Source organism: Helobdella robusta, assembly GCF_000326865.2.
Source record: "Helobdella robusta unplaced genomic scaffold HELROscaffold_215, whole genome shotgun sequence".
In the NCBI taxonomy this organism is placed as follows: Eukaryota; Metazoa; Annelida; class Clitellata; order Rhynchobdellida; family Glossiphoniidae; genus Helobdella; species Helobdella robusta.
The window spans coordinates 2,871-17,789 of NW_008704149.1; the positions used below are offsets into that span (position 1 = coordinate 2,871).

At 26.7% G+C, this 14,919-nt stretch overlaps 3 protein-coding genes across 3 annotated transcripts in view; 1 reads left to right on the forward strand and 2 right to left on the reverse strand.

Annotated features, from left to right (window-relative positions):
• HELRODRAFT_184211 (hypothetical protein) overlaps nucleotides 1–2,010 on the forward strand; it is a gene marked incomplete at both ends in the record, with an annotated part of 4,819 nt that extends 2,809 nt beyond the window's left edge. The window contains one exon of the mRNA XM_009018512.1: nucleotides 1,869–2,010. Within this exon, the coding sequence (XP_009016760.1) occupies nucleotides 1,869–2,010 (142 nt within the window). The remainder of the gene's footprint in view (nucleotides 1–1,868) is intronic.
• A 4,046-nt stretch (nucleotides 2,011–6,056) lies between these two features.
• Nucleotides 6,057–6,332, reverse strand: HELRODRAFT_92468 (hypothetical protein; the record flags this gene model as incomplete). The annotated part of the gene is made up of 1 exon (XM_009018513.1): nucleotides 6,057–6,332. A coding segment is annotated over one exon (276 nt), but the record flags the coding sequence as incomplete, so codon positions are not given.
• A 3,733-nt stretch (nucleotides 6,333–10,065) lies between these two features.
• On the reverse strand, nucleotides 10,066–12,210 carry HELRODRAFT_184212 (hypothetical protein; the record flags this gene model as incomplete). Its single annotated transcript, XM_009018514.1, has 3 exons — nucleotides 10,066–10,250; nucleotides 11,317–11,719; nucleotides 11,998–12,210. 3 exons carry the CDS (start codon nucleotides 12,208–12,210, stop codon nucleotides 10,066–10,068), a joined length of 801 nt encoding a protein of 266 aa, XP_009016762.1.
• Between the last annotated feature and the right edge of the window lie 2,709 nt (nucleotides 12,211–14,919).

Consider the following 14,919-nt stretch of genomic DNA (forward strand, 5'->3'; position numbering starts at 1 on the left):
GAGGAGGAAAGTGTACTGCAGAGGGCTGAAAGAGCTATGGTGAGGATGATGTGTGGGGTTAAAGTGAAGGATAGGAGGAGTAGTACAGAGCTGATGTCAATGATGGGACTGAATGAGGACATTGTGACATTGATAAGGAGATCGAGATTGCGGTGGTATGGACATGTGTTGAGAAGGGATGAAAGGGTCGGGATTAGGCGAGCGTTGGAGTTCGAGGTTGAAGGAGTGGTAGGAAGGGGTCGTCCGCGATTGGGATGGAGAGAGCAGGTGTAGAAGGACAGGGTGAAAGCGGGGTTGCGTGATACTGAGGCGAGTGACAGATGTGGATGGAGTCGAGGGGTATTTCGGTTTCATCATAGGCAGCCAAACGGCAACCCCCGATCTCGGGGAAAATGCCGTCTAAACGTGTGTTGTTGTTGTTTGTTGTATAACCGTATATATCACAATATAACTATATATAATCAATAACACTATATAACTTTATGTAAATCTATATAACCGTGTATAACACTATATGACTATCTATATTTAACAACTCTACATAACTATATATAAATCTATATAAAAGTATATATCACTATATAACTATATAAAATCAATAACTCTACATAACTATATATATAAATCTAGATAACCGTATATTACACTATATGACTACATATAAATGTTTATAACCGTATATATCCTTATATAAATATGTATAATCAATAACTCTACATAACTATATATAAATCTATATAACCATATATAACACTGTATAACTTTATATAATTAATAACTCAACATTACTATGTATAAATCTATATAACCTTCTAACTACCACTAGATTAATCTAGTTTATCTAATCGCCTCAGAGGCTCTAAACTATTTATCGCTAAGCGCACAAGTTTGGGGATTGTCACAAACTATATATAAATTTATATAACCGTATATATCACTATATAACTAAGTATAATCAATAACTCAACATAACTATATATAAATCTATATAACCGTAAATTTCACTATATAACTATATATAATCTAAAACTTTTCTTAACTATATATAAATTTATCTAACATAACTATATTTAAATCTATATAACCGTATATAACACTATATAACTATATCTAATCAATAACTTTACATATCTCTATATAAATCTATATAACCGTATATGACACCTTATAACTATATATAAGTAATAACTCTACGGAACTATATAGAAAATATATATAACCGTTTATATAAATATATAACTATATATAATCAATAGCTCTACATGACATTATATAAGTCTATATAACCGTGTATAACACTATAAAACTATATATAATCAATAACACTATTCAACTATATATAAATCTATGTAACCGTATATAACACTATATTACTATATATAATCAATAACTCTACATAACTATATATAAATCTATATAACCGTATACATCATAATATAACTATATCTAATTAATAACACTACATAACTATATTTAAATCTGTATAACCTTCGAACTACTACTAAACTAAACTGGTTTATCTAATCGCCTCAGTGGCTCTAAACTATAAAGCGCTATGCGCCCAAGTTTTAGGATCGTCACAAACTATATATAAATCTATATAACCGTATACATCACTATATAACTATATATAAAGCCACCTGTATAAATTAATACTTTCCCAAAAAAGATCAAAACGTTTAATTTTTAACCTCAAACCCGATTCTCATACTAAACACTTCTTCCAAGCCAAAAAAAATTTTACCGGTTAACTTCATCTGTCTTTACTACTCTGCTTTATTCGTTTTTAAATTTATCAACAATCTTCTCCCACCTCACTTTATCAACTTCTACACATTAAGTAACTCCGTTCAATCTACAACCACTAGACACACCTCTCTCTTCTATATCTACAAAACTCGCCTCAAATTAATCCAGACCAGCATTAAAACAACAGGTCCTAAAAATTGGACAGAACTTGTACCTCCCCATCTAAGAGCCATCATAAACCTACAACATTTCAAGTCATAATTCCGTGCTTTTTTATTGACACTGGATCTCGACTCCACCACCTAATATTATATTAAGAATACGTTAAAACAAATGCGGATTAATGGTCTTTATGAATGGTTAAACATTTATGTGTTTATATATGTACTGAGCGAACATTTATATAAATATATGTCTATATATGTATGACACGAATATTTACTTATTTATCTTCAATTATCTTTTTGCTTCAGTTATTTTCCTTATTTTATTTCATTAACTATTCATGTATCTACCTGCGGTGGCCACCACAAAACAAACAGTCTTATTCGATCTCCGCATATTCAACTTCATAAATTTTATTCACTTATTTGATATGTTGTTGATTATGAATAAAACTTTGAAAATGAAAAATGAAATAATCAATAACTCTACATAACTATATATAAGTCTATATAACCGTATATAACATATTATAACTATATATAATTAATAACACAACATAACTATATATTAATCTATATAACATTCGAACTATTACTAAACTTAACTGGTTTATCTAATCGCCTCAGTGGCTCTAAACTATTAAGCGGTAAGCGCATAAATTTTAGGATCGTCACAAACTGTATATAAATCTTTATAACCGTATATACCACTATATAACTTAATATAATCAATAACTCAACATAACTATATATAAATTTATATAACCGTATATCTCACTATATAACTATATATAATTTATAACTCTACAGAACTATATATAAATTTATCTAACCGTTTAAATCACTATATAACTATATATAATCAATAAAACTATATAAATATAGATAACCGTATATAACACTATATGACTAGATATATTCAATAACTCTACATAACTATATATAAATCTATATAACCGTAAAAAACACTATATAACTATATCTAATCAATAACTCTACATAACTCTAAATAAATCTATATAACCGTATATAACACCATATAACTATATATAATTAATAACTCTACGGGACTATATAAAATTATATATAACCGTTTATATAAATATATAACTATGTATAATCAACAGCTCTACATGACATTATATAAGTCTATATAACCGTATATAACACTATGAAACGATATATAATCAATAACACTATATAACTATATATAAATCTATATAACCGTATATAACACTATATGGCTATATATAATCAATAACTCTACCTAACTATATATAAATCTATATAACCGTATATAACACTATATGACTATATAAAACCATTAACTGAACATAACTATATATAAATCTATATAACCGTATATATCACAATATAACTATATATAATCAATAACACTATATAACTATATGTAAATCTATATAACCGTGTAGAACACTATATGACCATATATATTCATTAACTCTACATAACTATATTTAAATCTATAAAACCGTATATAACACTATATAACTATCTATATTGAACAACTCTACATAACTATATATAAATTTATATAACAAAATTTATCACTATATAACTATATAGAATCAATAACTCTACATAACTATATATATAAATCTAGATAACCGTATATTACACTATATGACTACATATAAATGTTTATAACCGTATATATCCTTATATAACTATATATAATCAATAACTCTACATAACTATATATAAATCTATATAACCGTATATATCACTATAAAACCATATATAATCTAAAACTACATTACAATAAAAAATCAATAACTCTACATAACTATATATAAATCTATATAATCGTATATATCACTATATAACTTTTTATAATAAATATTTCTACATAAGTATATATAAGTCTATATAACCGTATATAACACTTTATAACTATATATAATTAATAACACTACATAACTATATATAAATCTATATAACCTTCGAACTACTACCAAACTAAACTGGTTTATCTAATCGCCTCCGTGGCTCTAAACTATTAAGCTCTAAGCCCCTTAGTTTTAGGATCGTCACAAACTATATATAAATCTATATAACCGTATATATCACTATATAACTATATATAATAAAGAACTCTACATAACTATATATAAATTTATATAACCGTATATCTCACTATATAACTATATATAATCTATAACTCTACATAACTATATATAAATTTATCTAACCCTTTATATCACTATATAAATGTATATAATCAATAACTCTATATAACTTTATATAAATATATATAACCGTATATATCACTATATTACTATATATAATCAATAACACTATATAACTATATGTTTATCTATATAACCTTATATAACACTATATAACCTTCTAACTACCACTAGATTAAACTGGTTTATCTAATCGGCTCAGTGGCTCGAAACTATTAAGCGCTAAGCGTACAAGTTTTGGGATTGTCACAAACTATATATAAATCTATATAACCGTATAAATCACTATATAACTAATTATAATCAATAACTCTACATTACTATATGTAAATCTTCATAAACGTATATATCACCAAATAACTATATATAAACAATAACACTAAAGAACTATTTATAAATCTATATAACCGTATATAACACTATATAACTATATAAAATCAATAACTCTACATAACTATGTTTAAATTTTTATAACCGTATATAACACTTTATAACTATATATAATTAATAACTCTACGGAACTATATATAATTCTATATAACCGTATATATCACTATATAACTATATATAATCAATGGCTCTACATAACTTAATATAAGTCTATATTACCGTATATATCACTATATAACTATAAATAATCAATAACACTATATAACTGTATATAAATCTATATAACCGTATATGACAGTATATGACTATATATATTCAATAACTCTACATCACTATATATAAATCTAGATATTATCTAGTTGAAAAAAGGTGCTGGATTAGGATGAACAGTATATCCACCATTAGCAGCTATAAGATAAAAAACAATTTATTGGTAAATTACTACCAGACGGAGCACCAGACTGACTTAACCCATTTTTAGTTCTAATTGAAACAGTAAGAATTTTATTGCGCCCACTTACACTCTCATTTCGATTAGCCGCAAAAATAAGAGCCGGGCACATCGTACTAAGACTACTGGGAAGATCAAATTGAATTAATTGTGTTCTTATTATTCAGAATTATAATTGGTGGTGCAGTAGGATTAAATCAAACTGATGCAAAAACAATCCTTGCCTATTTATTAGGCAAGGTTATATATATATGATTATGAAAATCACCATACTCATAAGATCAGTATCATTGATGCCCAATAGTTTTAACAGTGATAAATGGATTAAATGACTCATCAAAATGCCCAATAGTTTTAACAGTGATAAATGGATTAAATGACTCATCAAATTGTTCAAACTGTTTCAATTTCTTGGGCTTCATGGGTAAATCGATAAGATATATATAATAAGATAAAAAACCCTAAATTTATTAGGGGTTTTTTATCTTATTATAAATATATATATTCATATATATATATATATATATATATATATAAACATCATTGAAGATATATATCTTCTTATATCTATCTTCAATGATGTTTGTATTAAAGAAAACCTCGTTCCAAAATATATATATATATATATATGTGTGTGTGTGTGTGTGTGTGTGTGTGTATATGTATGCAAATTTTTTGAAAATTTATGTGAGTTTTTGGGATTGAATTTTTGCGTTTAAAGAAATTTTTAATTTTGTTCCGACACGGTTTTTTTTGAAAATTTATTAGAGGTTTTTCATGAAAATTTTTGAAAAATGGCAAAAATGACAAATAATTACCTAGATGGTGATTTTAGGCTGACAGACTACTGTTATTATTTAACTAAAATCTTATGTTTTTAATCATTTGATAAAATTTTTTAATTGAATAGCTTCAATGGCAATTGGTATAAATCTATGGTTTACACCGCAAATTTCTGAGCATTGTCCATAATAAACTCCTGGTAATAACACTATAAATGTTGATTGGTTTAGTCGTCCAGGGATAGCATCTATTTTTACATCTAGTGATGGAATTGCTCAAGAATGAATAACATCTGCTGCTGTTAACCTCTTAGTTTGTATATCGTTTGCGGCCCCAAACATAAAGTATAAAGTTCCAATGTCTTTGTGATTTGTTGAGTAGAGTCATCGCATAAATAATGAAGAGTATTGGTGTGAATATTAGCCTAGTTACTATTGTGATAAAGATAATTTTGTCTATAGTTAAACAGTATACCATATCTTTTTTTGTTATCAAGATAAATGGATTAAATGACTCATCTATTAGATATAAAAGGCGGATTGATGGTAGAGCTAAGAATACTAGTACAATTGCCGGAAAAATTGTTCAAACTGTTTCAATTTCTTGGGCTTCATGGGTAAATCGTCTTACATACTTATTAGAGAGGGAGGTAACTAGTATGTTACTAGTATTCGTTGTGATGCAAATGTTCCTTACAAAATAAAAATAAATAGAATTAGAGATACTATAGAAATAGTAGACCCAATTGATGAAATAACATTTCACATTATTAAGGCGTCTGGGTAGTCAGAGTATCGTCGTGGTATCACACTAAAACTTAATATGACTATATGACTATATATAATCAATAACTCTACATAACTATATATAAATCTAGATAGCCGTATATATCACTATATAACTATATATATTCAATAACTCTACATAACCATATATAAATCTATATAACCGTATATAACCCTGTTTTACTATATATAATTAATAACACAACATAACTATGTATAAATCTTTATAACCTTCTAACTACCACTAGATTAAACTGGTTGATCTAATCGCCTCTGTGGCTCTAAACTATAAAGCGCTAAGCGCACAAGATTGAGGATTGTCACAAACTATATATAAATCTATATAGCCCTATATATCACCATAGAATTAAATATAATCAATAACTCTACATAACTATATATAAATCTTTATAAACGTATATATCACTATATAACTATATATAAACAATAACTCTACATAACTATATATAAATCTATATAACCGTATATAACACTATATGACTATATATATTCAGTAACCCTACATAACAATATGTAAATCTATATTACCGTATATAACACTTTATAACTATATATAATTAATAACTTTACGGAACTATATATAAATCTATATAACCGTATATATCACTATATAACTATAAATAATCAATAACACTATATAACTGTACATAAATCTATATAACCGTATATAACACTATATGACTATATATAATCAAATACTATACATAACTATATATAAATCTAGATAGCCGTATATATCACTATATAACTATATATATTCAATTACTCAACATAACTATATATAAATCTATATAACCGTATAAAACACTACATTGCAATAAAATATCAATAACTCTACATAACTATATATAAATCTATATAACCGTATATATCACTATAAAACTATATATAATCAATAACACTATATAACTATATATAAATATATAGAACGGTATATAACACTATATGACTATATATATATACAATAACTCTACATAACAATATATAAATCTATATAACCGTATATAACACTATATAACTATATTTATTTATTTTTGAAGGATGACCAAAAAAGATAAACTTGTGGATAGGCCACCCTTAACTAAAATTTCTAACTATAGATGTAACAGAAATGTCATGAAATACATACACATAAACTCACGCTCACACATACTTACAATCACGCACCATACTACAATTCATATCACAATACTCTTATACAGAACTGAAGAAACAAAATCAATGAAATGAAATGATCTGGAAACCAAACGTACTCTCACTTACACACTCAAATAAATAGACACATAAACAAATATGGCCACACACCATACACATATAGGGCGTGGCCACATGTCTCAGGGAACAGCCGAGTGAATGGACATCTTACACATAGATATGTGCTCCTCCACATACACCCCCGCTGTACCCTGGTTAACGCTCCTAGAATACAATATTTATATACATATATACACATATCTACACATACACATGCACACACGCACACACACAGACACACGCACACTCACACACACATAAACACGCACACTCACCCAAACACACACACGCACACTTACCCACACACACTCTCACGCAAGCACTCCCGCACACACACAAACACACACACACACAAAGTATTTCGCTCAATCAAAAATTTTTCGACTTTGTTTTTAAATAAATGTTTTTGACATGTATTTTAAATTTCTGTGTTAATAATTTCATCCCAAACTTTTGGACCAGAAATTTTTAAGCTATTATTTATTATTTTCAATTTAGAATAACTGGGATAAAAAATTGATGCATTCCTTAATACTTTAGTTTGGATCGAGCTTCTTAAGTTGAAGAAATGTTTAAAAAACAACGTGAGTTCACAGTGTACATATTTATACATAAAAAGAGCTAAGGTATACAAGTGGATATTTTTAACATTTAAAATTTGTAAAATATTGTAATAATTAGAAATATGGCAGCGAGGATGAAGATTGAAAAAGGGACGGATGAAACGGTTTTGGCTAACGGAAATGTGTTGCAAGTGTAAATTTGGACTGTTTCCCCACAGCAAATTACAGTACGTTAGGTTTGGGTAAATAAGGGTATAATATAATTCTAATAATACACTTTTTGTTATTTTATTTTTAATTTTATATAATATACCTATTGTTTTATTTATTTTTTTGGAGATAAAATTAATGTGCGAGTCCCAAAATAAGTTATCGTTGATGAAGATACCTAAAAATTTTGTTGAGCTCGATCGATGTATAGGATTACCATTGATTTGTATATTTAAGTCTGTGATACAATTGGTTAGTATTCTTGGTCCAAATATCATATATGTGCACTTTGTATAGTTTATTATTAAATCGTTAAAGGTAAACCAATTGGCGATGGATTGAATTTCATTGTTGATAAAATTTAAATCTTTGTTAGGTTCTTTAGTATGAAAGTATATAGTCGTGTCATCAGCAAATAATAAAAATTTAGCTGATGTAGTTATGTGGCATAAATCATTTATAAATAAGGTAAAAAGTATTGGTCCTAATATAGAGCCTTGTGGAACTCCGCAGTTAATCTGGAGCCTTTCTGATTCATAGGTTTCGATTGAGACATATTGTTTTCTTTCTCCAAGGTAAGAGGAAAACCATCTATATGCAACTCCTCTTATACCGTATGAATAGAGTTTTCTTAACAGTTTTTCATGGTTTATTAGATCAAATGCCTTTGATAGATCTATAAAAATTCCTAATGTGAAGATCTTTTCATTCAATTTTTCCATCACTCTCTGCGAAAATTCTACTATAGCAAGCTCCGTTGAGTGGTCTGCTCGAAATCCATACTGACTTTCATGAATAATATTTTTAAACTGTATAAAAGATTTTAATCTCTAGCACATCAATTGTTCTATAATTTTTGAAATAGGCGAGAGAAGAGAAACAAGGCGGTAGTTAGATATATCTAACCGATCTCCTTTTTTGTAAACTGGTATTACTTTAGCGGTCTTAAAGCATTGAGGAAAGTAGCCTTGTGAGAAAGAAAGTTTGCATATGTATGTTAAAGGCTTTATTATTTCATTAATCATCTGTTTGATTAAGTAATTACTTAAGTTATTCTGAGAAATACTTGTTTTGTTTTTCATATTTTTAACTATATTTAAAATTTCTATTTCATCAACTGGTCTTAAAAAGATGGATTGACATAATGAATTTGCAATTTTAAATTTATCATGATAATGTTTGGGTTTATTTTGATTATCCAATAAAGTTTTGGCAATGTTGATGTAGTAGTTGTTAAATTCATCACATATTTCTTTTTTATTTTCTATTAAATTATTATCAATTTTTATGCTACTTATGCTAAATGTATTCTTTTTCCTATTAAGTATATTGTTTATAATATTCCATTTTTTTTGCATCATTTTTGGCGTCTAGGAACTTTTTATTAAAATATTTATTTTCGTTATGGCGTTTAAATGTTGTAAATTTGTTTCTGAACAGTTTATATTTATTTAAATTTTCAGTTGTCGGATTAAGTAGATATTTCTAGTACAATTTATACTGTTTATTCGACATTTTTAAAATATCATTTGTTATCCATGATTTTTTGTTTCTAGGTTTATAAGTTTGGAAAGGAGCAAACAGTTCAAGTGAGTTATTGATTATGTTGTAGAAGGATAAGCAAGTATTATCGAGATTACGATCATTCATTAAAGGAGTCCAGTCAGCTGCTGCAAGATGGGTTTTAATTTGATTTACAGTTTTTTTACTTAAATTTCGCTTATTAACAAGTTGATGAGAACGGTTTAGCAGATTTGTATTATTAGATATTGAGTATATAAGAAAGTGATTGGAGAAGTCTGAGATGATTACTCCACTATTAAAAGATTCAGACGAATTTGTGAATATAATGTCAATTAGTGACGCTGTAGAAGGAGTAACACGAGTAGGAGATTCTACTAGCGGAATATAACCATAAGAGGACAATAAATTTTCAAACATTATTATGTTTTGTGAGTTTACGTTTAGCAAGTCAGTGTTAAAGTCGCCAACAATATAAGATTGTTGAGTTGGCTTTAGCGCACCCAAAACCAGTTCAAGTTTATTTAAAAAATAATTAAAATTAAGTCTGGCGGACGATACAAGGCAATCACATTTGTTGACTTATAGAAAAAATTTGATTTTATATTTATGCATAACATGTCTACATATTCATCATTAAATACACTATCATCACAAACAGAGCAATCAAAACCACTTTTTACAAATATACCAACTCCACCACCCTGTCCAACATCTCTATTTTTATATATAAATTTATAATCAGGTAAGTTTATGCAATCAGCCGTATTTTCATTCAACCAAGTTTCACTTATCACAATAATATTAAAGAAGTTATAAAATTGATCAGATAATATGTTAAGTGCTGACATTTTATTAACTAAGCTACGCGCATTTATATGCAAAATCGATATATTGTTTTGAACTAAATGTAATTGAGGTTTGATTAAATTATTGATAATAATTTCAGATGTAAAATACTTATAATCTTTAAAAACAGAGTTTAATAGATAGTTATCAGTTGTTGCCTCCATGATTGACGTTGTTGTTGGCCGAAAGTTTCCATCTTTCTTCTTACTTGCTGACATGTTGTAATCCCACTCGCTCAAGAACGTGTGCATGAGCCATATGTCAGGATTAACCAGTTTCTCACGTTCATTCAAAGGTATTATAATTTTGAAAGCCGTCGATTCCGTTGTTTGACTTCTCTCTACCAAAGGATCATCCATTTCTTACGGAGTACAGGAAAGCATTGTAGAAAAGCTATGTTGTTTTGTTTCAGATGGTCCTCAATTATATTTTTGTTGCATGTACTGACATTTCCGATATAATAGGTAATTTTTTCCTCTATTATTTTCGACGCTTTCAATGGACAGCTGATGCCAGTACCGTAGGTTTTCATTTGTTTTGAAGCTGGTTTTGACGCAGGTTTTGGGGATGTCAGTTGTGGAGAGGTTGACGATTTTTTTCGTTTCTTACTTCTCACCACTTGAAAACCATCGTCGCCGACTATTTCATCACACGACTCACTTTGCGACGTGTAGCGTTTAGCGGTTCTGTCGGCCCAAGATTTTTTACTAGCGCAGTTGTCAACGTTATCACCTGAAAGAATGCTTGCGCTGTTTACACTTTCAATACGCTGCAAACGACATTTACCGTTATTGCTTTGTTGTTCACATGTGTTACACGTTCGTGCACTATCGCTTCTATTATTCAATTGTTTAGCTAATTGCACAATCAATTGTTTATTTTTCTCTATTTTATCATTTAATTTAATTAAATTATCATTAATATTTTTGCTATTATCTCTCGCTAGACTTAAGGTATTCGGTATATATTATATATTGTAAATGTAGGCAACAGGTCCATCAAATTATTATCAAAACATAATTTAATTAGTTCCAAAAGTTCACTAACTTTATCATATTTGGTATTACCACGAGCCGTTAACTTAATTATATCTTTTTTTAAACCTTCTATTTCAGTTAATAAAATTTTTTTACCATTAAGTATTTCATCATTAGTATAGAATTCTACAACTTCCAATTTAAAACCCACGTCATTTATATTTTCTTGATTATTCAACAAAAACCATAAAATTTCCGCAATACAAACACGCTTAGCCGCCATTGAGATTTGATAGCACCACTCTGTTTATGCATCGAGTGGTGCTATCAAATCTCATTTAAACTCAACACACTGAATGACAATTAGCCGTGAAATGAGTGGTGCTTTGATTCATTCGGAATCAAAATATGGCCTTATTTACATCATGAATTCGAAAAATAAGTTTATTTTGAATTTTAATAAACTAAACGTTCACCAAAAAACTTTAGTGAGAAAAATAAAAAACGAACTACAAACATATTACCGACAAACATTCGGTAGAATTTATAGAATATTGAAAAAATTATGGTCTATTACCAACATAAATATATAACTATATATAATCAATAGCTCTACATAACTTTATATAAATCTATATAACCGTATATAAAACTACATTACAATACAAAATCAATAACTCTACATAAATATTTATAAATTTATATAACCGTATATATCACTATAAAACTATATATAATCAACAACACTATATAACAATATATAAATATATATAACCGTATATAACACTATATGACTATATATAATCAATAACTCTACATAACTATGTATAAACCTAGAAAACCGTATATAACACTATATAACAATATATAAATCTTTAAAACCGAATATATCACAAAATAAATATATATAATCAAAAACTCTACATAACTATATATAAATCAATATAATCGCATATATCACTGTATAACTATATATAATCAATAACTCTACATAACTATATTTAAGACTAAATAACGGTATATAACATAATATAACTATATATAATTAATAACACTACATAACTATATATAAATCTATATAATCAATAATTCTACATAACTATATATAAACCTAGATAACAGTATATAACACTATATAACTATATATAAATTTTTATAACCGTATATATCACTATAAAAATATATATAATCAATAACACAACATAACGATATATAAATCTATATATCCGTATATTTCGCTATATAACAATGTGTAATCAAAAACTCTACATAAAACTATTTAACCGTATAGAAAATAATATAACTATATATAGTTAATAACACTAAAAAACAATTTATAAATCTTTGTAACCTTCGAACTACAACTAAACTAAACTGGTTTTTCTACTCGCCTCAGTGGCTCTAAACTATTAAGCGCTAAGCGCTTAAGTTTTAGGATCGTCACAAACTATATATAAATCTATATAACGGTATATAACACTATATGACCATATATATTAAATAACTCTACATAATTATATATAAACCTAGATAACCGTATATAACACTATATAACTATATATAAATCTATATAACCGTATATATCACTATAAAACTTTATATAATCAATAACTCTACATAACTATATATAAGTATATACAACCGTATATAATACTACTTAACTATCTATAATTAATATTTCTACATAACTATATATATTTCTATATAACCTTTTAACTACCACTAAACTAAACTGGTTTATCTAATCGCCTCAGTGGCTCTAAACTATTAAGCGCTAAGCCCATTAGTATGGGGATAGTAACAAACTATATATAAATTAATATAACCGTAAATATCACTATATAACTATATATAAGCAATAACATTATATAACTCTTTTTAAATCTATATAACCGTATATATCACTATAAAACTATATATAATCAATAACACTATAAAATTAAAAACAAATCTATATAACCGAATCTATCACTAAATATAACTAAATATAATCAAAAACTCTACATAAATCTATATAACTGAATATATCACTATACAACTATAAATAATTAATAATTCAACATAACCTTACATAAATTAATATAACCGTATATAACACTCTATGACTATTTATATTCAATAACTCTACTAAACTATATTTAAATCTATCTAACCGTAAATAACACTATAAGACTATCTATATTAAATAACTCTACATAACTATATATAAATCTAAATAACCGTATATATCACTATATAACTATATATAATCAATAACTCTACATAACTATATATAAAACTAGATAACCGTATATAACATTATATAACTATATATAAATCTTTAAAACCGTATATATCACTATATAAATATACCACTAATCTAAACTGGTTTATCTAATCGCCTGAGTGGCTCTAAACTATTAAACTCTAAGCGCATAATTTTGGGGATCGTCACAAACTATATCAAAAATTATTATAACCGTATATATCACTATTTAACTATATATAAGCAATAACATTATATAACTATATATAAATCTATATAACCGTATATATCACCATATAACTCTATATAATCAATAACACTATATAACTTAATACAAATCTAAAAAACCGTATATAAAAAATATATAAAACCGTATATATTAAATATAACTATATATAATCAATAACTCTACAAAACTATATATAAATCGGTATAACTGTAAATATGAAATAACATAACCGTAAATATTACTAAAAAACTATATATAATCAATAACTCTACATAACTATATTTAAGAATAAATAACCGTATATAACATAATATAACTATATATAATTAATAACACTACATAACTATATATAAATATATATAATCAATAATTCTACATAACTATATATAAACCTAGATAACCGTATATAACACTATATAACTATATATCAATCTTTATAACCGTATATATCACTATATAAATATATATAATCATTAACTCTACATAACTATATATAAATCTATATAACCGTATATATC